The 27,387-nt window shown below is 37.2% G+C and overlaps 1 protein-coding gene and 1 pseudogene across 1 annotated transcript; both read right to left on the reverse strand.

The window, feature by feature from the left end:
• Positions 1–1,250: 1,250 nt before the first annotated feature.
• On the reverse strand, positions 1,251–12,401 carry LOC120299466 (annotated as a pseudogene).
• A 2,975-nt stretch (positions 12,402–15,376) lies between these two features.
• On the reverse strand, positions 15,377–22,382 carry LOC120299467 (vomeronasal type-2 receptor 26-like). The gene is made up of 5 exons (XM_039324321.1): positions 21,627–22,382; positions 20,246–20,275; positions 17,960–18,175; positions 17,375–17,501; positions 15,377–16,281 (listed from the first exon to the last, which is right to left on the reverse strand). Exons 1-5 carry the CDS (start codon positions 22,380–22,382, stop codon positions 15,377–15,379), a joined length of 2,034 nt encoding a protein of 677 aa, XP_039180255.1.
• Between the last annotated feature and the right edge of the window lie 5,005 nt (positions 22,383–27,387).

The following is a 27,387-nucleotide window of genomic DNA, read 5'->3' on the forward strand; positions in this document are numbered from 1 at the left end:
ATGCATCTCTGTGTGTGTACAAATACACACATACACAGCGTTTATGTGGAGTGGGCAATGGTGGACATATCACAGTATGCTTATGTAATACCTCTGGTTTACAAACTCTTTTGGTTACCAGTTTCATTCCAGATGTGATTCACAAAGTGGTAAAATTGATCTGGCTATTAGAAAGAAAATAAAAGGAAAGAAGAAATACTATAGAGCAGAGGTGTAAAACTCAATTTCATTGAGGGCCACATCAGCATTGCGGTTGCCCTCGGGGGCCTGGGTGGGTGTGGCCTACTGGGTGGGCATGGATGGAGTGGGTGTGGCACACTGGGTGGGCACGGCCAGCTCTACATCATTCGCGTCAAGGGTGCCTGTGGGGGCCTGGGCAGGAATGGGACAGATCTGAGGGTCTCTGGCAGAAGGGGGTGAGACCGGGGCAAGTGTCAAGGCATGGTCCATTTCTTCATTACTCACAAAGGGTGACACCTCCCCAGCATGCACCCAGGGGGAGGGGCCGACACAGCAGGGGCTGGTCCCTTGCTGTTTCTAGACAGCCTTGTGGAGCTAAGACTGAATGTGTTTCAACATAGATGGCTACCACAAAATTGTACATTGGCTTCCAACTGGCCTGGGCCAGGGCCAAGGCAACAGGGGCTGTTCCCTCACTGTTTCCAGGATGGCTTCACGGGCCACATGAAACCACTTCACGGGCCGCATCCGGCCCCCAGGCCTTGTGTTTGACATGTCTGCTATAGAGCAACTTCCTGATTTACATTATTGGAGACATCTTGATGCACCTCTCTGTTCCATGTCATTTTTTCTTTCTTTCTTTTTTCTTTTTGTTTTAAAAGTACAATCTGTCTCTTATCTTTTTATGACTTGAAAGATTTGCATGTGGGATCAAAATATAGGCATAGATTTTATTTTGAACTTTTGGACTTGTTTTTAGCAAGTAGTTTTTTTTTTAACTTATTACTGTTGGTATCAAAAAATATCTACTGCATATTCAACATATTCACTGGAATTTCTTTTTATATCAAAAAGCAGTAAAATATCTGAAAAGCTTTTTTAAAAGTTTGTATTCAATTGAACACAATTAAAATAAGTGTACAAGAATTGCTATATAATTTTCCATATAATTCATAAGGAAATAATTATGGAGAATTCCTAAGAGGTTACCTTTTGATAATTTATATTAGATTATGTCAATGAGTATTTCAACTTTCCCAAAGTAACAGGAACTATTAATTCTCTTTATGCTATTCTATGCAAATGTTATTTTGTCTTCTTAGCTGATCTTTGTTGTTCATATCAGGCCTCAAAACTATAATATAGCATTTGGGAAAAAATATGCAAATCAGTAACCCAGCACTAGAGACTATAATGGAGAAGATCTCCACAGCAACCATATATTTCCCTTTTGTGCTCAGATATAACATAACCACACACTGCAGAAGACCAACATACTGAAAGTGATAAATTTGGCTTCATTGAAGACATCAGGCAATTTCCTTGCTCGGAAAGCCACTGTGAAACTGACAAAAGCAAGGAAGCCCAAAAAACCCAAGACACAGTAAAAAAAGGAGTTGGATCCCTCATTACACACCAGAACTATTTCTTGTGCCACTGAATTCATGTCAGCATCTGGGAATGGAGGACAACTTGTCAGCCATGTAGCACAAAGAATTTCTTGAATAAATGAGCAGCCTAGCACAATGAAAATAGCTAATTTTTTCCCCACCCATTTTGTCATCATGGACCCTGGTTTGGTGGCTATGAAAGCTATAACCACAGTGATGGTTTTGGCTAAAATAGAAGAAATGGCCACTGAGAAGATGATGCCAAAGGCTGTTTGGCGAAGAACACATGTCACTTTGCTGGGTTGTCCAATGAATAGCAAAACACAAAGAAATGATAACAGAAGAACCACAAGGAAAGCATATGTGAGATCCCTGTTGTTGGCTTTGACAATGGGAGTGTTCTGATGTTTAATAAAGATCCAGAAGACACCAACTGTAACCAAAGAAAAAAAAAGAGCTGAACTAGTGAAAATGGTTCCCAAGGTTTCTTCATACTTCAAGAATGTTATAACTTTGGGGAGACACATATCCTGCTTGTCACTGGAGTATTGGTCTTCTGCACACTGAAAACAGTCATCCATGTCTAGAAAATAAAATAGAATTCCATAACTTACATAAAATAATCAGAATTTAACAATACAAAGTTCAAAATAAAGTTGTTTAATATCTGAAAATCAAATGTGTTGGTATAGTTGCCATAACTTCAGCATTGCAAAATTATTTGTTTAGAGATGTACTACCCATGTTTCCCCCAAAATAAGACCAGGTCTTAATTTTTATTTGCCTCCAAAAAAAGCATCAGGTCTTATTTTCGAGGGATGTCTTTTATACTCACCTCCAGCACCAACAGCCCTGCCTAGCCAGTCTACTTTTCTGCGGCTGAAGGAGTAGCTACATTCTGCAGCTGCATTCTGGCCTGCATTTTGCAGTCAGGCCTGCATTTTGGATTCAACCCATGGCTCAGTCCTCGGCTGTAGAAGTCTTGCAGAACAGAGCTATGGATTCAACCCATGGAAGGCTGCACAGGCCTTCCAGAAAGGCCTCCGACTGAGAAATGCAGTAAGACATCTGCAGAAGAAGTGGGCTGGCGAGAAGAGGCCTGGCTGCAAGGTAAGTGGGTGTGGGGCACGTGGGGCAGCTCCACACCCTCATCCCCACCTTAGCTTGATTTTTAGGCATGTCACCTTAAAATTAGGGATTACTTTTGAGGTAGGGCTTATATTAGGCCCATCCCCCAAAATCAAGCTAGGGCTTATGTTCTGGATAGGCCTTACTTTCGGGGAAACACAGTACTTATAAACAACATTTAGGCAATTTATTTATTTGTATCTATGTTTCATTGGATCAGTTTGCTATGTTGACTACTTAATCTTCTGTACAGTTTTCTAAGCACAGATTGATTTAAATATATTTTAAGTGAAGAAATTGTATCTTACCCTCCTGGTTAGAGATTTTGCCTTGTGGACATTTATGACAATTATAGCAGCAAAATGGCTTCCCTTCTATCTTGCTCTTACTGTAACCTAAATGGCACTTCCCATTACACAGAGAAAGTGGCTGGACCTGTTCATAAAAGAAAGAATAGAATGGTTTGCTTTGGAGAAGTTTGTATCTGGTACCAATGAATAGAATGGTTTGCTTTAGAGAAGTTTGTATCTGTATCCTTCCCTACCACACATCTGTTGTTTCAGTAATAGATGATGGGGAAAGATGTTATCAAAAAGTGATTTCAAAAATCAACAAAATTCATGTAGATTTTAGAAAAAAATAATTCTAATTTCCATTGGTGGCATTGGGCAGTTACTCTTTTCACTACAGAGTGGCTGAAGCTTTTTCTTTCTTCTTTGATATTTTCTGCGAAGACCACTTTTTGGACAGTCAGTTCTAATATAACATTTGGCAAACTTGGAGGAGACAGCTTGTATCTATGGAGCAAGAAGCAGGAAAAAACAAGGACAAAGCAGAAATATTGATGGATACTTGCAGGGGGTGGTGAATGTTTTTGTCTCAAAGGGTGGATTGATCAAAATATTAACAGCCGCCCTCCCCCCAGTACAAAGTCAGATTGCCAAGGTGTTTATTGACACATCTTTTCTTTTGCATATTCATATAGCTTTCTCCATTTTTAACTTTCCCCTTTCATTTTGAGTTCTAAGAAAAAAACTATGTTGTTTCCTCATAACTCTCCTACCTCTATTCATATTTATTCATCCTAGTATACCCTCATTGGAACTTTAATGGAAATGGTTAGCTAAGCCAATCTCCAGGAGCAAATGTAATATTCTGTTTCTGAATGTCGGCTTCCAAAGTAGTTTTCAAAACAATGAAATGATGACCAAACCCAGGCCAAAAGATGAATCAAGGATACCTGATTAAAGTTATGTGGCCATACAATAGCATCATCAATGGTTAGCGTTTTCTCTTGGGAACTGATCGGATCTGTTCTTCCAACTCTGATTCTGAGGAAAGACAGATTTGAAAAGGTGATCCAGTTCATAATGTCAAATCCAGTTTCTAACTCTCCATTTTGGTTGAAATAAACTTTTTCCCCCGCACTGTTGTTAAATGAGACACTTCTTACAAAATGGTTGAGCTGAATTGGAAAAGAAGAAAAGTCAAGCATTATTTATCAGAAAGAAGAATATTATTCCTTTTCTTCGAAGTACATAAATAATAAACTTTTCAAAAGTTTTATATAGGACAGTTGATGATAATACTATTAATAAATACATACCATTGCCCGATAGACCATTATATGATTATAATGCATCCAGTAAATAAAATATGGAACAAAACATTTAAAGGAAAGACAGATAAATAATAGAAAGTAGATGATAAAATTTATAAATTATAATCTATTATTAAAAGGATAAAGATATTGAGCAAGGCAATTCTATGATGGTGAAGTGATAGAAGTTGCGAAAAATGGTAGTGTTATTCTGATTACAAAAATACATTTTTCATATTAGCTTCTCAAGAGAAACTCAGTTGTGATTACTCAGCAAAATGAACAACTCTAGGCATAGGAACAGCTCTATGCATAGGAACTACAGCACATTAGAGACAGAGACAGACAGAGGCAGAGAGAGAGAGAGAGAGAGAGAGAGAGAGAGAGAGAGAGAGAGAGAGAGAGAGAGAGAGAGAGAGAGAGAGAGAGAGAGAGAGAGAGAGAGTTTCAATACCTCATCCTAAGAAAGTAGAACTACTCATGGAAGTGGTTTCTTCCAAAAGGAGCTTTTATTAGGAGAAGCTGATAGCAGGCATAAAAGACAGGATCTGAGGGCTTCCCACCAGATCGATAAGTGAAAATTTTTCCAAGCATAACCCCACCCCATAGTTCATCTGGTCAGTTCAAACAGGCCAATCCCAAGGTGTTAAGTTCATTGTGGGAAAAAGGAGATAATATCAGGCTGTCTCTGGGCTGCAGCAATGTTCTGGCAGTGTTTAGGTGCCCATTCTAACTGCCCTGACTTTCTCAGGGTCCATTTCTCGATATCCCAGGTAGTCTATTTTTTCTTTGTGGAATTCACATTTAGACAGTTTAGCATAGAGGTGGGCTGCCCACAGTTTGTAGGACTGCCTAACCAATTTTACATGCTCTTCCGTGGTCTCTGTGAATATAAGGATATTGTTCAGGTAAACTAGCACACCCTTATATAGGTGCTCCTTTAATACGTCATTTATCAGCTGCATAAAGATAGCTGGGACCCCTTGTAGTCTGAACAGTAAGACTCGGAATTGGTAACACCTCAGTGGACAATTAAATGCAGTTTTCCATTCATCTCCTTTCTTGATTCTGATTCGGTAATACACCTCCCTGAGGTCTAATTTAGTAAAGATCTTCCCTTTTGACAGATGGGATAGCATGTCTTTCATGAGGAGTAATGGGTACTGATTGCTTTTGCTTATGACGTTCAGAGCCCTATAGTCCACACATAGACAAATCGACTCATAGTTCTTTTCTTTCTTTTCCCTGAACAACACAGGGGCAGCCATTTTTGGTTTAGCTGGTTGGATGAACCCCCATTCTAGGTTTTTATCTATGAATTTCTGCATCTTCTCTAATTCTTGGGGACTCATAGAATATAGTCTGGGTTTTGGGAGCTTCGCCCCTAGTCGGATCTCTATGGCACAGTCCATAGGTCGATGCAGTGGTAATTCATCTGACCTCTCCTCACTGAATACTTCAGCTAGGTCTCTGTATTCTTTGGGTATTTCAGGTAGTTCTGTTTTGCTCCCAACCGCCATTTTCTCAGCCAAGGCTTCCCAGGAGAGATTTGTGTTGGTGCTCTGGTTGATTCCCCTTTTAGGAACCCAGGTTCTGCTATTCTCCAATCCACCCTTGGATTCCATTTGGCTAGCCACACCATGCCTAGGATTATGGGGCACTCCATGCCATCTATGTGATGCCCAGGGTGAGTTGGAGTGGTAACATTGCTAAAGTGGTTGGCATCCCCCCTGCTATGGACCCATCTAATTGACTGAATGAAATTGGTTTCTTCAGCCTCCTCACCGGTATGCCTAGATACCCCACTAATGTTGGGCTGATAAGGTACAAGGTACACCCAGAGTCAATTGGTGCCCTGACTTCTACAGCTTCGGGCATGGTGGGGGTTAGTATGGTTACTACTAACCTGATGAGGGGCACGATGGGTCCACTTACAAGGGGTTCATCTTCAGAGTTGTTCTTGGATGAAATGGACGCTCCTGCTATGTAGACCAGAGTGCTCTTTCCTCGCTGAGTGGTTGGGGGCAACTCAATGGTCTCCATGCCTTTCATGGTGTGTTCCTTTGGTTTGGCAGGTGACTTCCTGGACTTCCCAGCCAGGGTCTGGTCTGTCTTCTCGGTTGGGGTGAACAAATGGCATTCTGCAGCATGGTGCCCCTCTTTGCTGCACTTGAAACATCTGGTGGTTCTTTTGGCGGTTGGCTGCTGCTTCATGGCCTCACGGGATGGCTCCGATGGCGACTTCCCCCATGGTTTTCCTCTGTGCTGTCTCTTGACCAGGTCAATCTCAGCTTCCTTGGCCAGGATGTACCAATCTTGCAGTCAGTGGGGATTTTATCAGGGAAGGCAGGCATTGTAGAGATCATAATTCAGGCCATCTTTGAAATGGCTGAGCAGGATGTCCTCGGGCCAATTCAGCTTGCTGGCCAGGGTTTGAAACTCTTGGTTATACTTGACAACTGGTCATCTGCCCTACCCTGCCCTGCCCTGCCCTGCCCTGCTTTTATTCTTTTGCGGGCTTTTTGGTCTGCCAATGGGTCTTCAAACCTGCACCTGAGGGAGAACATGAACTGATTGAAGTTCAATAGTTCCAGTACATCAGCATCATAGAGGTCCACAATCCAGTCTGCTGCAATACCATCCAGGGTGGCTTGCACAATGCAGATTCTAGCACATTCGGTGGGGGATGTCTCAACCATACTCCTCCATATAGTTTAAAACCTGGGTTAGGAAGAACCCCAGGCATTGTGACTCACCCCAGAACTTCACATCGAGTGGTGGGAACTTTTGAATGGAGCACTGCTTCTTCTTGCATCTGTGGCATCTCCCCTCTTGGTGTGCAGCATCTGCTTACTGAGGAGTAAGGGCAGTGGCAGTGACTGTAGTGGGTTCAGCTGTCTCACTGGACAGCCCTGGGGCTTCAGCTTTGGACTCAAATTCAATGTCCTTTTTTCTGCAACTGAAACGGATGGTTCTGGTATAGGGTCCAGGTTTCTCCTCCTTCAGGGAATCTAGGGCTATCTTCATCAAGCTGATGGCCTGCTCCAGCAATTGGCTTGAATGCCTTGGGTGGTCTTCCTTATCTTTGCTGAGATGGAGGGGTCTTTCTATCTCCTCCTTCCAGCCTAGCTGGCGGCTGCCTCATTGGAGTGTCACCTTCCTCGCCTTTTTCTCCCAGTTGTCCTTCTTCCTGACACCCATTGACCGAGGTTTGTGGTTGCACACCTCCACTACCTCTTCTTCCAATGAGTAGGAAGATTCAGAGCTGGATAGCTTGCAGGGATCCAGCCAGCAGGGGGGCTCCCCCTTTGCGGTGGACTCTTCTTTCCCTGTTCCGTTGTCTGACATGGTCTTGCAAAGTCCCCCAGTAAGCTTTCCTTCTGGGCTGACTATTACTGCAGATGTTGTCTAATGTCAGGGCCCACTTCAATACCTCATTCTAAGAAAGTAGAACTCATGGAAGCGGTTTCTTCCAAAAAAAGCTTTTATTAGGAGAAGGTGATAGCAGGCATAATAGACAGGATCTGAGGATTTCCTGCCAGATCAATAAGTAAAAGATATCCCAAGCATAACCCCACCCCATACTTCATCTGGTCAGTTCAAACAGGCCAACCCCAAGGTGTTAAGTTCATTGTGGGGAAAAGGAGATAACATCAGGCTATTTCTGGGCTGCAGTGATGTTTAGGTGGTTCTTTGCACCTTCTCTTGTGAACACAGAGATATGACAGTTGCCGGAGGTACATTGAATTCTCTTCCCCCCTTTACTAGCTGACAACAGGGGAGAGAAAGTTCACAGAAGAAGAAATGCAGAAACAGCAAAGTGTTACATTGTAGCAATAGATGAAACAAGGCAATGACCCTCAAGCACTTCCCCCCTCACCTCTAGGACTATGGCAGAACCCAGGGAGAGAAGAGAATGCATTTTGGATTTAGAAAGGAGGAAAAAGGTCCTTTAAAATATGGGTTCTGACAGAGAGAGAGAGAGAGAGAGAGAGAGAGAGAGAGAGAGAGAGAGAGAGAGAGAGAGAGAGAGAGAGACTGTGTATGTGTATTTGTGTGGGGGAGAGATTTGAGACAGATCATGTATTTACAATGATAAGCATAACTCCTCTTCCCCCAGTGAGGAATACCCAAATTAAGCTTTAGACCAACCCATGACTTTATTCTACTTTATTTTTCAGATGGTCCCCTAAATGGAATGAAAAAAATGGCACCATATGAACAATTATGAGGTTTAAAACTGATCCATAAGACTCCTGGTTCCCTTCCAAATTGCATAATCCCTGAGTTTGAATGATTGCTTATCGAAGTGGATACTTGAGATAATGGCAGTAAAGACCTATCTGATGGTACTGCTCATTGTACTGAAAGGAGGAAAACTGCATCATGATAATATAGTGAAATGATTGTTTTACGTTCTTATCAGCCAAATGATGGAAGTAACAGGAGTAGAAGATTAAATTCTAAAAAATAAAAATATATCTAGCATAATTTCACAACATGGCACCCACCAACTATCACTACAGATATGGTGAACCCATCATAGTACAGGCTTAGGACATTACCTTCCATAGTGGCTGCTTCAGAAAGTTCAGATTGTTTTCATGTTCACCCACTCTGTACTTTCTTATGGATGAATGGAAGTCGTGCAAAGCATGTGCCACCACATAGGCCGCATTATAGATGCTGTAGCTGTGGCCAGTCAAATGCATTTCAAACACAGATGTAGGAAGAGTCTGCAGTTTCTCCTGTCCATTGCAGAGGATCTTACCTTCCTCTTCAATCATGTTGATGTGGAATGAACATTCAAATGCGTTTTTCCAGAAGACTCTAAAAAAGCCATCTTCTTTTTCCAGAATAGGGCTTTTTGACTGAAGAAATTTCTGGAATCCTAAAATCTTCTCTGAGTGAATTGAGAAGGATAAAGTGCCATGGAGGAAGACTAGGTCAATATTTCTTATAAAAGGAACTGATGTGAAATCCATTTGAGCTGTCATAATCCAAATTTTACCTTTGTTCCATAGTGCTACATTATCATCTTTCAACCTGTTGGAAAGTATTCGTAGAAGTATTATGTGATCAGTTTCACCATGAAGGACCACAACATTAACAGTGCTTCTCATAACTTCATAATATACTTTACTCCCTTCTTCCAGTGAATCAACAAGACCATTAGAATAAGTACTTCTGGGGAATTTTTCAATGAAGGCAAAACAGATGCCTCTCTTGGCAAACATGGGAACTACATTTTGCACAAACCTCTGCCCATTCTCATTATTTACAGTATATGCACCAATCCATGTCCATTTGAAATGAAGCAGTAATTTGACTATACCCATATACTGATGTTCTGCACTTGGGAAAATCTGTTGGTAGAAAGCATTCTGATTTCTGACATCTGTTTCTGGAACAAACCCATATACAATCTAAAAACAATGAAATGAGAAATACATCTTTTTAGATAAAATGTTGATAATGACAGTCTTTCAATACTGTAGCTCCAAATTAGAAATTAAGTTGTAATTGATATTTTAAATTTTGAATCCAGTTATTTTTCATGACTGTATTCAGGAAGGTTCCATGCACTAAAGAGATTCAGAATTTCCCCATGATCTTATCAATGAGTAGACCTTGAGGAAATGGAATGAGCATATATGTCATTTTAAAGCATTAATAATGTTTTAATGGCTGCATTAGTAAAAGTGATATTTGTACCAATGTTTGACCAGCTTTTCCAAGCGTTTGCATTTTATGGAATTAAAACTTCCCATATTATATTAGTGAAGCAGAATTTGGAACATATTTCCTATTGCAGGGGGTTTCTTTGCCATTATCTCAAGATAAGGTATTTGATAGAACCGTCTTCATTTTCAGTTCTAGTTTCTTTGATAGATTATGATTGGATATTATGTAATCTTAGAGAGAGAAGACAAAATATATACAGCATTTATAACTTCTGTAAGGAAGATTGGCAACCATATGTTTTTCTCTTTTTCAATTTTTCAATTTTTGTCTCTTTTCTCTGGTTTCATTCCTATTTACTTTTATATTACTTGATCTTTTTTCTTTACATTTATTTTGCTTTTATTTGTAAAAAAACTTTTTCATAAAAATAATTTAAACAAATTATGATCGAATATCAGCATCTATTTTTACGCATACATATAAAGAAAGGGGAGAGAGGGGAGAGAGAGGAAGAGAGGGAGGGAGAGGGAGATGGAGAGGGAGAGATTTATTTATCAACCAGGCTCAACTTCTGTGTCTAAAACTGTCTGGAAACATTTCCAGAATTCAGGGTTAATAATTCAAATGTATTCTCTCCAGATAAAAATGCAGTGCTATGAAATCATCATCATTATCCTTATCATCATCATCATCATCATGGAAACTAATCAAGGAGAGAAGCAACCTAGAACTAAGGAGAAACTTCCTGACAGTTAGAATAATTAACCAGTGGAAGAACTTGCCTTCAGAAGCGGTGAATGCTCCAACAATGGAAGTTTTTAAGAAGAGACTGGACAGCCATTTGTCTGAAATGGTATAAGGTTTCCTGCCTGAGCAGGGGGTTGGACTAGATGACCTCCAAGGTCCCTTCCAACTTTATTACTATTATTACTATTATTATATCATCCTTAGAAAGAACTTGATAGGTAGACAAAAAATGTCAAGCCCATTCTAAACATCTGGCTGACTATGCAATGTACTGTAATGACAACAATGAAAAGGATTCTGTCCATCTATTTCTCATCTGTTTGTTTACCGTATAAGGCCATAAATCAAAATCAAAAGGGTCAGTTCAAAGCATTAATCCTCTACTCTGTTTCTTCAACATACTATAGGACAAATATTTTACAACTTCCAAAAATCTTTCTCCCAATCATAATATTTTTCATTCCTCTGTCACCTACTTCATAAACATTTTTCATTACCTGTGGCATCTTATACAATGACAGAATCGTAGCCATATGCAGAGACACTTCAGAAGTTGGGCCTCCAATGACTGCTGTTGGTCTGTTTTGAATTTCACAGTTGTAATTAGGGATAAATCTGTTTTGTGTAGAAAAGAGTTCCAATGAGGCACGGAAAGTCCAAGCTGGAGAGAAATATGAGTTATAGATATGGAAGCCTAGGGTATAATTAGGTAAAATATGGGGATTTTCATTGATCTCCTTGATTGCAAACTCTAAGGCTAGGATATGCTGGTAGAGTGGAGTCATAAACCTGAAATGAAAATTATACACAATATCACAACCAATTCATTTCAAACTATGATACATCATATGATTGAGTTCAATGTAATATTTCACACTGTGCCTACATACATGGATATGACAAAATATTGTTAAAGTCATGATGACTTTTCTAGATCCAGAAGTCTAGTATTCATGATCTTTAATAAATATTTAATTTAACATTACTCATATAAGTTGGATTGGGGACCCCTGCCCTAGAAGGACTCCTTCTGTACTAATTTCTTGCAGTAAAGCAGTAATTAGTATGCACCATTTTGATTTCCTGTGTTTATGAATATATTTTGCCATACAGTAATATTCTTGGTTAAGAACCTCTTATTTTCTCATATATCATCCAAGCATTTGCTTTTCCTTTTTGAAATTTCCCTGCCTCCCCCTCAAATGCACATTACTATTTGTGCAATTATTTAATTATGGCAAAAAGTGTGAAGTAATCAAATGGGGAAAGGAAAATATAATAAAAAACAGGAATATGAGAAACTGATGATGAAGATGGTGATGATGGTGATGGAGAAGGAACCAGATGTTAGTCAGCAAAAGTAGAATTGATATTAAATATAAGACTTTGCTTCAATGAAATCAAAGCTAGTACATACATACATACATACATACATACATATATATCTATATCTATATCTATATATATATATATCTTGATAAAATCAACATATTTTCTGTGTGGTTGTGGCTGTGTGCATCTTGGTTTAAAGATCTTACACAATGTCCTCAAAGAGTTCCTTGGAGGGACGTTCTGTGAAGTTTATCATTGCATAAAAGATGTAGATCTGCGAAAGAATGTCCACAATAATAAGATCTCCTGACTGATATTGCTTGTGAAGAAAAGGCAGAGGATCATTGATGCTGCATTTGGTGCTGGAAATCATGCATACCATTTGGGGCAAAAACATTAAAAGAAAGATTACAAATACCACCATCTTAAGTAAAAACATTTTTTTTTCTGAAACCAATTCATCTGTCCAAACATTGTCCTTCTTTAAATAGCATGACTTGATTGAAAAAGCTACTTGGCCAGTAATGTAGTTTTCTCTGAGCATTAAAAATGATCTATGAACCCATTCCTGAAGACCAATCACTATAGCTCAGAAATATAAAAGTGAATAACCCTCCTTGTACTACCAGCTAAAGGAATTCTCTAAGGGAAAGGAGGTGATAATTGCAGTGGAGAAATTACCAGCCTGGCATCAAATGTCTTCAGAAAGAAGTCTTTGAGTAGAAAAACATGTTTTTCACAACACTGTGTGGCACTTGAGGACACAGAAACACATTAAATTGTTTAAATTGTATTTACACTTACAGCTCCTGGTTAAAGAGCAGGTAGCAGTTGTCACCAAGAGGATATTTTCACAACTGTGGGCTGTGCACTGTTTATGCCCTTTCCTGGACCAACAATCTCTGCTCTCAGTTATCCATGCCCTAGACCCATGTGGCGAACCTATGGCACGCATTCCACAGGTGGCATGCAGAGCCCTCTCTGTGGGCACGCACGCCATTGACCCAGTCCTAGGCCTTCAGCTGGGTTTTATAAAACCTTTTTGCTTTAGGCCTTCTCCACCATGTGCAAAAAAAAAAGTTTTAATCAATCAATTTCAACTTCTCATGGAAAAAAAGATCTCGCAAAGTTAGAATAGATTGGTTTGAATTTTGTAGCCCCACCCAGTCTGCTGTTACCACCGCAGCCACGCCCACCCAATGGGCCACACCCACCTGGCACCCAATGATACATAAGTGGTTTTGGATTGCAGTTTGGGCACTCAGTCTCTAAAAGGTTCGCCATCACTGCCCAAGACACTTCCCGTTTTGACTATTGCAATGGTCTCCTCAGGGGACTGTCCTTGGAAAGTATCCAGAAGTTTCAATTGATTCAAAATAAAATGGCCTGCATAGTTTTGTTGAAGCCTAGATGTCTCACCTCTCCTACAAGAGCTGCATTGGCTGCTGATCATTTTTTGGGGGTCCAATTCAAGGTGTTGGTTGTCACCTTCAAAGCCCTATATGGCTTGGGATCAATATTTGTGAAGCATTATTTTTTCCCAGTCATATTTACATGGTCCACCAGGATGAGGAGGCAGGGAATGCTATTGTACTCTTTCCTAAGAGTAATTAATAGGACCAAAAACAAAGGCCTTCTCTGTAGTGGCTCCCTCATGTGGAAAGTCATCCCTATAAAGATAAGATTGACCCCCCACTTTGACTATATCACTTTGAAGGTGATATAGGTGGCAATATTTTATTTCTGTGTGCAAAGTTTCTTTCATTTGATATCAACTTCACCGAGTTTTGCTGTGGAGTTCTGTTCATATTAGACAAGTTTTCATAATTTAAGCTGAAGTAAGTTAGAGGATTGGTAAGTTTTATAATTACAGACTGATTTGGAAATTAAATTATTGTTGAAAGACCACAGGTCTACCATCAGAGTAGTGAAGATTTGTTAGAGAATTTTAATTTCTCTGTTGGTGAAAAATAAATTAGAAGCTCTCACAGTTGACTGCATTTAGCTGATTCAAATAACCTTTTTATATTCATATCAAAATATTTACAATACCATACATTCTTCTTTACAGCAACATAGCTCAATGAGGACTTCTTACAGAGAGATACTGAGACAAACCCAAGACTGAAAATTCAGCTCCTAACTCAATACCCTTTTGCACAGACTCAGTAGCACTTTCTTCACATTGGCTGACTGAGTTACCACATGACTCTTCCTGCTCATGAATATTCCAACAAGATTAATTACACTGTTCATAATTTTTCATCAGCATAGAAATTGTTCAGTGGTTCACATTTTTGTAGATGAAATGCAATGCAATGTGATGTGTCGTGACATATCACAACTTTTTTTCCATTGCTGGCAATGGGGTGGGCGCAGTTCTGCCATGACACATCCGGCCCATGGGCCGGCAGTTTAACACCCCTGCTCTAATTATACACAATAGGTAAAATCCAAATCCTGCCTGCAAAGATCACATTTTCCTTGGAAATGTGATTTCCTCTTTTCTATTTTTTTCCTCAAATATATTTTCCCCTTACTTTATTTGATGGCCTTATTGAATTTCCTTTAATAATGGAGGTGGAAACATTTAAAACTGCTAGTTTTTAACCCAAAAGGCAATTGGACTTTCTTAGTTTTTTCTTGAAGAAGTGAAGAAGTTTCTTGGATGAGAAGCAAAATGTATTCAAAGAAAAACAAAGAAAGTCTAGATGCCTTTTTAAAAAGCACCTATGGGACAACTATGACCTGGGTGACTGAGAATCTCCATAGACACTGCTAGCTTTTAACACATGGGTAAACAAGTTTAACATACTAAATGGCAATATTTTCTTCTGCAATCTCTTTTACCTTTTCATTTGTTACATTATTATCTTGGTTAAAACACATTCAAATTATTTCAAGATATTCTTGGTTGTTCTGATAGCTATTTCTAATATCCTTTAACAAACCAAAAGGGTATATAGAGGATCAAAATTCAAATATCACCTATCGTTTTTCAATGTTGACATAATTATTTCTCCAATAGTAGTTTTCTAATCATCAGTTTAACTGAGGATGTTTTTTTATCAATGAAAAAATGACACAATTTTATGTTTTAAGCTTTTATCCATGGATATTAAACGTAATCAAGATTATGTCCAACTGATTCAAATTAAATATATTAATTGTAAATCAACTCCAATACATTCATTTCTTAAAACTATATTGAATAGTAATAGTAAGTATATCCTTAAGGACTTACATTAAGTACATGGACATAGACTTTTGGTGCAGAAAATTTCTATTTCCTCTGGCACCATCCAATTTTATATTAATTTGTTGTCTTATTTTTTAGAAGTCCTTTGTTGTTCAGATCAGGCCTCAGAATAATAATATAGCATTTGGGAAAAAATATACAAAGCAGTAACCCCCCACTAGAGGCTATAATGGAGAAGATCTCCACAACAACCATATATTTCCCTTTTGTGCTCAGATAGGTGGGAATAAAGGACAACCAGACACTGCAGAATACCAACATGCTGAAGGTGATAAATTTGGCTTCATTGAAAGTATCAGGCAATTTTCTTGCTAGGAAAGCCACTATGAAGCTGATAATGGCAAGGAAGCCCATAAAGCCCAAGACACTATAAAACATGAAGACCAATCCTTCATTACATTCTAAGATTATTTCATCTAAAATTGAGCTTTTATCAATGTCTGGGAATGGAGGAGAGATTATCAGCCATAGAATACAAATATCACTTTGAATAAAGGAGCAGCAAAATACTATAGATATGGCTAATTTTCTTCCCACCCATTTAGTGATCTTGGATCCTGGCTTGGTGGCCATAAATGCCAGAACCACAATGGTGGTCTTGGCCAAAACACAAGAAATGGCGACTGAGTAGATGATACCAAAGGCAGTTTGACGAAGGAGACATGTCACCTTGTTTGGTTTTCCAAGGAATAACAAAGTACAAAGAAAAGATAACAGAAGAGAAACAAGGAGAACATATGTGATGTTTCGATTGTTGGCTTTGACAATGGCAGTGTCTTCATGTTTAATAAAGATCCAAAAGACTCCAACTGTGACCAAAGAAAAGAAAAGAGCAGAACTGGCCAAAATCATCCCTAAAGATTCTTCATACTTCAAAAATGTTATAAGTTTGGGGAGACACAAATCCTGTTTCTTATTAGGGTACTCATCATCTGGACATTGAAAACAGTCATCCATGTCTAGACAACAAAGTAGAAGATTAGAAATCAGTTAGTCTAAAATTTGTTTTTAAAATAAGTAAGATGGAACATATAATGCCTAGAATAGCCATCCTTTACAGCAAGTATAAAAAGGTATCACTGACTGAAAGACTCTTCTCCTGTGGCTCAAGAGAGGTGGAGACCATTAGACATATACTCCTTTGATGTTCTTTCTTTAAAGATATTTGAAAAAACTTTATCCTCCCAATAATCAAGAGGTATCCTGGCTGTTCTGACACTACTTATCTTCAGTGGCTGCTTAAGGATGAACAGACTTGATTATGGTGCAGGTGGCTAAATTCTGCACAGCAGCACTGGGGATTCATCGGAAACATAAATAAGATAAATATTTTTAAATATTTTTAATTATCCTTAAATTAATTTTATTATATGTATTCTTACTCATCATTAGATTATACTCAGTGCATTTTTATATATGTATGTATGTAAGTAGCCTATAATTGGATATTTTACTGTTTCTGGCCATATGGCTGTAATAAACTGATTTGATTTGATTTGATATTGCCTAGAATACAGCTTGCTAGCTCAAAACTGAAAAGCAACCAAATTTATACAGTACTTCTTAACTATACTTCTAACATTCTGTGATCAAAAATGGCTCACTATTGTACAAGAAAAGATGGAGAAGATTGTATTTATAAGGAATTAAATTTGTTGTTTTTATTGCAGCACTCCTTTTTTCTATATTATGTATCTATTTTAACTTTTCCTTAGGTACTAAATTTCCTTGGGGCTTCGTAATTTTAGATTGGTCAATGATTACTAAACCTAAACATTTTCCCTTGACTTATCTACATATCATTTGAAAAAAAAGTTATTCTGTGAAGTTTCATGAATGTTTCAGTGTACATCCTCTCTCAAAAATTCAGTCAGGTGTCCTTTATTTTTTGTCTATAAAATATGATCCTAGAGTTTAAAAGAAATAATTCAAACAAACAAAAAAGGCACATGCAAATGTGCGCATAAAAACTAAAAGGCAATGATGTCCATCATGATTGGCAACATGTATCCTTAAATTAAACTCAGGTCAATTGTAGGTACATTTTTTTACCTTGCTGGTTTGCAATCTTCCCCTCTGGACATTGAAGGCAATCATAACAGCAAAATGGCTTCCCTTCCAACTTGTTCTTACTATAGCCCCAAGGACATTTGTTATTACACTGAGAAAGTGGCTGGGCCTGTTCATAAATTAAATAAGAAAATGGTTTTGACAAATTTTCAAACATTTATTATTAGATTATATTCTGATTATTTTGGAACTCAGGGTGGCATATATAATGTTCCTACTCCCTATTTTTCTCAATAGCAACCCTGTGAGGTGGGCTGTGCTTAGATTGATTGTCTGGTCCAAAGACACTGAGATACCTTTCCTGCATAAGGGAGGACTAGAATTCACTGTCACCCAATATCTACGTCAGCACCTTAACTATTTCAGAAAATTGGACCTTTAAATTTTTAACATTATGTTTTCTAGTGTTATAGATGGTCTGCCTAATGTTTAATGGTTTGAACAAAGGAGGAAGAAGATAGCCAATGATTTGTAGAAAGGGAATTCTCTTTTCTGTGAAGGTTAAGATGAGAGGTTTCACCAGTGGAATCATTAGCTACTATAGTTTGGAGTTTATTTAGACCTTACCTGGTTAAATATGCTTGGCCACATAATAGATTTCCCCGAAGAGGAGAACATTTCTTTTTGGGGATTCATGGAGTCTATTCTTCCAACTTTGACTCTTTGGAAAGATTGGTTGGGAAAAGTAATCCAATTTATTATATATAACTCTCCATTTTGGTTGAAGGAAATTTTTTCCCCTGCACTATTGTTGAATGAGATCCTTCTCATAAAGTAGTTGAGCTGAATTGAAAAATAAATGAAAAGAAGAGAAATTCTTGACAAGGAATTTATTCAACTGTACAAACTTCTATCTGAAATATATAATGAATCCTGAAATTCTCTAATATGGCCAAAAGGTAATACAATACTATTATTATTCCTTAATACTGAGTTGTGTGATTATAGTTGTCTTTCATCTATAAAGGGAAATATTTAAAACTAAATATAGAAATTAAATGATACTAAATAGATTCAATAAAAGAATGCTGTTTTATACTGCACTTGAAAAATATTAAAGTAATTAAATGGGAAAAATAATTGTATAGAATCCCCCCTTTCTAAATTTTGCATCTTCTATGAGTTCTAGGGCTCAGAATATCACTTAGAAAACTCTCAAGGATGAATTGTCTTTTTTATCAAGGACCTCTATACCTTAAAGAGATGGATGGTTATGTGACATGGTAAGAATGATGGAGCTGAGTAACAAGAGAAATTTAAGTGGCAAGTTCTTCCTATCTTAAGGGTTAAGCTGCAAAGAAGAAGCAATCATAAGGGGATAACTGAGTTGATTTCTTATAAGAATTTGAGGAAAAAATCCCATAAATTAATCATTATTTTCATAACTCTTATAAAATGCTATTATAACATTTTGAGGGGGACTCTGAATACATAATTGTATTGCTTCTTTTTTCTTTTTACCTCAACTAATGAAGGTCTTTCAGGCAATGTTCTTAAGAAAGAAATTTATAGCACTATTTAGGTAAAAAACCCTAAAATATAGCAACCATATAGAGCAGTGGTTCTCAACCTTTTTAATGCCGCGACCCCCAACCGGTCGTAAGTCAAGGGCTACTCAACCAGTCATAAGTCAAGGACTACTCAACTGGAGCAGCACCGTTTGCAGAATGGGACTTTTGGCGGGCTCAGCAGGGCAGAGACAGCCTGGACAATTCCTATTGGCTTTTGAAAGCCAATAGAATTAGACTCTATTCAAAAGAGTCTATTCTATTGGCTTTCAAAAGCCAATAGAATAAAAGGGAGTAGCACAGCTAAGGAAAAGGGGGGGAAAATGGTGGACTGCGTTGTTTGGCGACCCCCGTGAAATGGTTGTTCGACCCCAAATGGGGTCCCAACCCACAGGTTGAGAACCACTGATATAGAGTAATTCCACATATCTTTTATAGCACAATAGAACACATTTTGTCATACTGCCTCCTTAAGCAAATCTATGGTCTCATATACTTACAGCATGATCCAAGAAGCAAGCAACAGCTCATAATAATAATAGGGATAAATTATGTGTATTGTCATTTATTGTAGATATTTTGGAAAATGAAAATGGAAAGGAGGAAAAATTAATGTTGTGAAATAGGTTTTCAATTACAAGAATATATTCAGTGCACAGACATCACTACAGCACACAACAGAGATCTATAACTAGTCTAAGTAACAATTCTGTCACTTTCCAATCACCTTTTGGAATTAATCCTAAACAAAAGAATTTTTTAATCATAAGCTTAAGAATTGAAAGAATTTGAAATAAATAGCAAAAAGCTAAATAAGATAAATGAATTTAAGTTCCAGATAACATTGCAATATTACAATAAGATTTTGGAATTAATTGTAAAATACAAACAGATTCATGTGGGAAATAGATGTTGTTTTAGATTTTATAAGACATAAAAAAGATAAGCAATTTCATGATTTCAAAAACTAGACTGTAGGGGGCAATGTTTTAGATAGATGAACCATATAGAGGTTTGCAAGATGGTTATGACAACAAAAATACTGAAGGAAACTTTTGAAGAATGGAATAAGAAGATAGTAGCCACACTATCAACAGTGTCAGCAATAAAGTCTGGTCCTAAGGATAGCTCAAATGTGCTTTTTAATAAAGAGAAGGATGAGGTGGGACACGATAGCAGTGTTCCAATATCTCAGGGGCTGCCACAAAGAAGAGGGAGTCAAGCTATCTCCAAAGTACCTGAAGGCAGGACAAGAAGCAATGGATAGAAACTAATCAAGGAGAGAAGCAACCTAGAACTAAGGAGAAACTTCCTGACAGTTAGAACAATTAACCAGTGCAACAACCTGCCTCCAGAAGCGGTGAATGCTCCAACACTGGAAGTTTTTAAGAAGAGACTGGACAGTCATTTGTCTGTCTTGTTTATTTTCCTTTGAAAATGCTTTGCTTTTCATCCATAAAGCTTCTTCAGAACTGAAAGTCCAAAAGCAAAAAAATCCATTTGCCTTTTGGAAAAAGCACCTTTGAGACAACCATGATTGAAAATCTTCATAGATACTTCTATGGATACTCTATGTCCAAAACATGTTATTGAAGAAATGTCAAATGTAAAACAAACTTTGACTGACAAGATAGAGTTGGTATCAAAACTGAATTTATAACTGACAGTCCAAGAAAATGATTTACTGTAGGCTGTGCAAGAGAAATTGGCTGAGGTTTTAAAATTTAAAAAAGACATACAAATGAAACACCAAAAGAGAGTGACCAGGATATTTTTTTTCCTATTGGATTCACAAAAGAGACTTGTTAAAACTATGAAAAATTCTATGTGATGGAAAGAAATTAAGAGAAATCAAATCATATGACAATATTTGAATAAAATAAGATTAAAACTGTTAGAAATAAAAGGGAACAATAGAAAATTGCTTTATTTGACCAAAGCTAAAATAAGAAATGTAGTTAATTCTAGTTGTCCTGTTTGGATTTTCTGATGACACTAGTATTGAAAAGATTATGTTATGGATTTATTTTTGCATAAGAGATAAGATATGGAATAAAAAGATAAGTGTTTGTAACTTCAGAGGGAGTAAAGCATCTCTAAATTTGTTTTTACTTGATAAAGGTTAGAAGTCATGTCATGTACTTCTTTTCTCTTTATTACATGTTTATTTTTTCTTTACTTTTTCTTTCTTTTTGCAGCACTTTTACTCATTTCCTCTATTATCATTTTTCTCTAATTTTAATTTTTATTAGATTTCATTATGATAATCAAAATCTGTAGATATTAAAGAAAATGGTGCTTTGTTTCCCTGACTAAATAAAAAGAGCAAAATTACCATTCAATATCCCCTCTCTTTTCCACTAAAAATATCTGCCATGTTTTTTTAGCACAGCAAAACCTCCACACCTTCAAAATAAGGAGGACTGTTAAGAAAATCATGCACAAATATTCACGTTGAACATGTGAAATTATTCCTCAATAGGATTATATATGGAATTAATTCCTGAGTGATGTCTTAGAATGATATATTTGATTTTCCTGGGAAGAAAGTCTAGAGAACAATTTCATATTTATAGATAGTTTGTGCCTTAGTTGCTAACCACAGTTGACACAATGAGTTGTGTCTACAGTAAATTCTCTCTGTAAAAGTGGCAAACTCCATGCATGTTATTTAATCAGGATATTACCTTCGACAGCTTTTGGCTCCTGAGGTTCAATTGGGTTACATGCTTTCCTGCTCTGTAATGCAGTATAGATGAAAGGAAGTCACTCAGAGCATGGGCCACCACATAGACTGCATTGTAGACATTGTAACTCTGGCTAGTCATATGCATTTCAAATATAGATGTAGGAAGAGCCGCAAGTTTTTCTTCTCCATGACAGCTGTCTTCCTCAGCTGTCATGGAGTTAGGAAACAAACATTCAAATGCATTTTCCCAAAAGACATTGATAAAGCTATCTTTTTTTGCAAAGGTGGGATTTTTCGTCTGAAGAAATTCCTGGAATCCCAAGACTTCCTCTGACTGTATTGCAAAAGATAAAGCACCATGCAGGAAGTCTATTTTTACAGTTCTCAACAAAGGAAGTGAGGTGAATTCCATCTGGGCTGTTAAAACCCACACTCTATTTTTTCTCCATAGTGGCATTCCTTCTAATTGGGATATAAATGGAAAAAATCTCAAAAGAATCATATCGTCCATTTCACCGTGAACTATCACCACATTAGCTGTTCTGGTCATAACCACTTTATATGTTTCAACTGCTTCTCCTATCAATTCATCAAAGCTATTGAAATAAGTCATTCTGGGGAACTTTGTAGTAAATGCAAAGCAAATCCCTCTCTGGGAAAACATAGGTACAATATCATGTATAAACTTTTCACCATTCTCATTATGTGTATATATTACTCCAATCCATGTCCACCTGAAATGATGCAATAATTGGAGGATTCCATTGTATTGGTAGTCCACATTTGGAAACATCCGTTGGGTGAGAACTTGATGAGTCTCTGAAATTATCTCTGGAGTTGAACCATAAGTAAGCTTATCAAAGAAAGACGGAAATAAGGGAAAGGGAAAAATGTAATTTACAAATCTTTGCTTGTAGTGCCTGATTTTCTGGAATAATCTCCTATTCCTATTTCCAATTTGTATGTAGTTTGAATGTTGTGAAATTCAACAAAAAAAAGAGCTAAGGCTATAATGTAAATAAAGTATATATTACTGAAATTATTCACCATACCACAGGAAAATCTGTGTGAACGTATAATTCATTGCTACAATATTTCCCTCAATATCTAAAGCTGTTGCACCTTTTTATCTTTCATGAAAATACCCTGATATCTGGTATATCCTGTATGGTATTTTTTCTAAAACAGTGTTACACATGGAGACGGTCAGGAACAGTGTAGGGTCTGGCATGTAACAGAAAAAATGCATTTGCTCTTCCATACATGTCTATTTGTTGATGGTGAACCTACAGCATGCATGTCAAAAGTGACACACTACAAATTTTGGCATCACACACTAGCATTCACCAGCACAACTATTCTTGAAAGCACATCTCATTTTGATGAAATTTGCAGATTATGCTCTCACATAGCCACTGGATCCTCTGAACATGGTGTGCTTTCTCACTGTTTTCTAAAGCTGTAGAGGCTTCAGAAGAGCATACTTCAACATTGTCTAGCATTGTCATACAATCCATAGCAGTTTCAGATAGGCTACAGGATCCTAACAACAGGGAGAGAATATCACCTGAAGATAAATAGTACACAAAAGGTCTTGAAGAGCACTGAGCCATACCAATAATTGTGCTGTTCTTCAATGATCAGTGGAAACAGGGGTGCTAGGACTGAAAACAAGGATCAGCTTTGATTAAAAAAAATGTGCTTAATGTATGCAACACTGTGAATTCCCTGAAAACCTCTGTAGCTAGTTATCTAGCTAGACACATAGACAGACAGACAGACAGACAGACAGACAACAATTTTATGACAAATCTTGTCATGGGTCAAATATGCTATTTGCAACATCTGTTGACATTGGTACATTTACCAATGAAAACATTTGCCATCTGTTAACTTTTTATACATGTGATACATATGCACAAACACAAATACACATCATTGTTTACTTTACTCACTGTATATTTATTTCAAATCCATATAAATTAAAAACTGAATGGTTGACTTCCACTGTACCTGTGGCACTGTACCTGTGGCAGCTTATAGAGGGATAGGATAGTAGCTATGTGTAGACAGACTTCAAAGGTTGGGCCTCCAATAACTGCTATTATTCTGTTCTGGATGTCACAGTTATAATTAGGAACGAATTGGTCTTGTGAAGAAAAGAGTTCCAGTGAGGCATGATAGGTCCAACTTGCACTAAAATAACTGTTATAGATATGAAAACCCAAGGTAAGGTTGGGTAAAATCTGAGGATCTTCATTAATCTCCTTGATTGCAAATTCCAAAGCCAGAAAATGCTGATAGATAGGAGTCATGACTCTGAAAAGGGAACCAGATAACCTTTCACAGAGCATTCACTACAAATGTCAGATGCATTATCTTTCAGTAAAATATATTTAAAAGATTCATTCAGGAGACATGACTATAAAATATATATTATCATAGTCATTTGATTTCCAATATCCTAAAGAAAATTTTTAAAAAATAAGTTCAATTTAGTTATGCTTGGTCTCCAAAATGTGGCTTAACCGTGTATAAATATAATGTTCATTCAGTTTTTGAAAATACCTTTCTTTCCCATTTGATACAGGGACCACATCTGACATTTGATTTTTTCCCCATTCCTTTCAACTAGTCCTCAAGTTTCATATTCCATGAGCAAATAATGTGAAATATAAGAAGTCCTAATCTCAATATTTTAAATCACAAATGAAGCCAAATAAACAAGATTTTGGACCCATTGTTAGAATGTCACCTGAGTTCACCACCTCACAGCTATACTATAAATTGTCTTTCCCTCACTAAATAAACCCATGGATAATTTTATCATGATTGGTTGCATACTCAGCCAGGAACTTAGACTGGATTTGGCATATTTGTCCATCTATTGAATCTTACCCAAAGACATAGGATAGGCAGACATTGAACAGGTGCTCACCATTTTCTTGCATATTTTAACTTCTGTTTCTAATCTGTTTTTACAGTACTGTTTTTAATAGGTTGGGCTGTTTTTTTCCTTTTGTGTAAAGACAGAGGCAAAAAATGAGTTAAATAGTTCTGCTTTCTTCCTGTTGCCTGTCACCTTCTTGTCAGTTTCTCCCACTAATGGGCCAATCAGTTCCTTGACTTTTTTTGTTTTTTACATGTTGAAAAAAGATTTTTTGTTATTTTTTACTTTTGTCACAAGCCTTAGTTCATTTTGAGCCTTAGCTTTCCTTGCTTCATCTTTGGAGGCTCGGGCTATTTGCTGATATTCTGCCTTAGTTATGTTACCCTCTTTCCACTTGTTATACTTGTCCTTTTTGACTTTCAATTTATCAGAAAGTTCTTTATGCAGCCATGCTGGTTTCTTCTGAGAGCTGTTATTTTTCTTCTTTGTTGGTATTGTGCTTGACTGGGCTGTTATTATCTCACTTTTCAAAATTTCCCAAGCTTCTTGAGTTGTTTTACCCTTGAGGATCCTCATCCATGGAATCCTTCCCAAGCCCTCTCTAAGTTTATTGAAATTAGCTCTCTTGAAGTCCAAGACTCTAGTTTGACTGTGTTCTATTGCTTGTATTTCCATAATGTTGAATTCCAATATTGCATGATCACTCCCCCCCCCAAGGTACCTGTGGCTTCAACACCTTCTATCATTTCTTTCCTATTAGTGAGAATTAGGTCCAATATGGCTAATCCCCTAGTTCCTTCTCTACTTTTTGGGAGACAAAATTGTCTGCTAGGTTTGTCAGGAATCTGTTTGATCTTCCACTTGGTGCAGAGTTTGTCTCCCAGTTGATGTCAGGGTAAAGTTCCCCATTACTATTGTGATGTGCTTCTTATATACCTTAGTTAACTGACTAGCAAAAAGTTCATCTATTTCCTCTGCTTGGTTGGGTGGCCTTTAATATACATCTATGGCAATGTCATTCCCCCCCTTTTATATTGACTTAAATGCATTTGAGACAGTTTTCATCATTGTTGTGCTCTAATTCTATAGAGATGCAATTATTTCTTATATAGAGAACAATTCCACCTCCTCTTTTATTTGGTCTGTTTCTTTGAAATAATTTTAATCCCTCTAGCTGTGTATTCCATTTGTGGGTTTCATCCCACCAAGTTTCCATAATGGCAACAATATCGTATCTGCCCTCATTTACCTGAATTTCTAATTCACCCTGTTTATTGCTCATATTCTGTTCGTTGGTGTATAGACATTTGAGTCCTTTTTGATTAATCCTGTGTTTACTTTCTACCAGTGGTGGGATTCAGCCGATTCACATCATTTTGGCAGAACCAGTAGCTAATTTTTTGTTGTTCAGGTCCAAAATGGACTTTCGGAAGTGACATCCACAAAGAGAACCAGTTGTTCACATATTTGAATCCCACCACTGCTTTCTATAAAACCTGTGTGGTGCCTGAGTTCCCCTATTTTCTTACCAACTGTTTGATTAGTGCACTTTCAATTAGTACGCTATTGAAAGCTTGATTTTGCTTGACAGCTAGGTTGATATTCTTGTCCACACACAACCCTATGTTACATGCACTGATAACCCTATAATTTTTAGATTGCCTGGGACAGGAATGTTCTGTATCAATTAGCTCACTATCCATGTTATTTAGTTTAAGTATTTCTCTTTATTGCCAAGTAACTCAGTCCCTTTTTTGATGGATGCAAACCATTGCTTTTGTACACTTTTTCATTAGACCAGCTGCAGACATCATGACTAATATAACCAAAGCCTTCCCCTTTACACCACTCCTTTAGCCATATCTTGAATTCTGCTATATGCTGGCCTTTTCCATTTTGTAAAACCTCTGAAAAAGTAAGCCTACAGCCTATTGTGTTAAGTTCCTGTCCTAAGCTCTGGAAATCATTTTGCACAGAGAGTACATCTTTTTGGGACAGATCATTAGTGTCAAGATGTACAATAGCATCCACATCATAGTCCTTGCTGACATTCTTGACTATCTTACAAAATGCTTCTTGTCCCTACTGGCAGTAGCACCATAATTATTTCTTTATTTTCATTCCTTGTGTATTTGGAAAAGGTAACAAATGTTTCTTCCAGTAGGACTGTAGCTGCTAATCCTGATTGTGCAGCCATTGGTTCTGAGTCCTGCAGCCCATTTGTCACCATCTGCCCACAAACCCCAATACTAATGCAGTCCCTGTTCACCTAAGTGAGGACTTATTTTACATCACATCATATTTTTATAGAAGATACACTCTTCATCTAGCTCTTATGGTGAGACCTATACAGTAGGGTTGAAGCTATATGGAATAACTCTCATGTTCATGAGTGCAGGCAAACACACATGTTATCAGTAATATTAATATGACTCATTATTCAGAAATATCCTAGAAATATATTAATTTTATTTATCATCCTTCTGTATGTTTAATTTCAATTTAATTAATGTCTTTAAAATTCTTCTGTAAGGCTTAATTAACAAGATAATTACAGATTTAAAATATATTGCAACATAAGTGGAATTGTGTGTCTTACATTAATCAACCTTGTCTAGAACAAAGATTTCTTATTCTAGAAATGAAAGTTAAGCTAGCCATACTTCTTTTTAAACACTCAGTGCAAAATGAACATAAAGTCCAGCAAGTCATAACATTGCATCTCTGTAATGAATCATTACCTTTCCTTATTCCATTGATTTCATTACAAGGTATTACTTACTGAACACTTATTGGTCTTTTTACTACTGGGGAAAACACCAATGAATGATTTAATTTCACTCATAAAGGAAATGCAATCATTGACTTTAAGGTTATAACTTATGAAGAGAAATTGCAGAATCTTCTA

This window comes from Crotalus tigris, unplaced genomic scaffold (genome assembly GCF_016545835.1).
Source record: "Crotalus tigris isolate CLP2741 ecotype Arizona unplaced genomic scaffold, ASM1654583v1 scf7180000024297.1652928, whole genome shotgun sequence".
In the NCBI taxonomy this organism is placed as follows: Eukaryota; Metazoa; Chordata; class Lepidosauria; order Squamata; family Viperidae; genus Crotalus; species Crotalus tigris.

What these genes read in the sequence shown, in the direction of transcription:
- LOC120299467 (XM_039324321.1), bottom strand. Translation starts at nt 22,382, where the DNA reads ATGTTTCCAAATGTGGACTACCAATACAATGGAATCCTCCAATTATTG. An exon ending in ATTACAGAGCAGGAAAGCAT is followed by an intron (nt 20,276 to 21,626) that starts GTAACCCAATTG and finishes AAAAACTTCCAG; the next exon opens with TGTTGGAGCATTCACCGCTT. An exon ending in TTCACCGCTTCTGGAGGCAG is followed by an intron (nt 18,176 to 20,245) that starts GTTGTTGCACTG and finishes TTTTCAATTCAG; the next exon opens with CTCAACTACTTTATGAGAAG.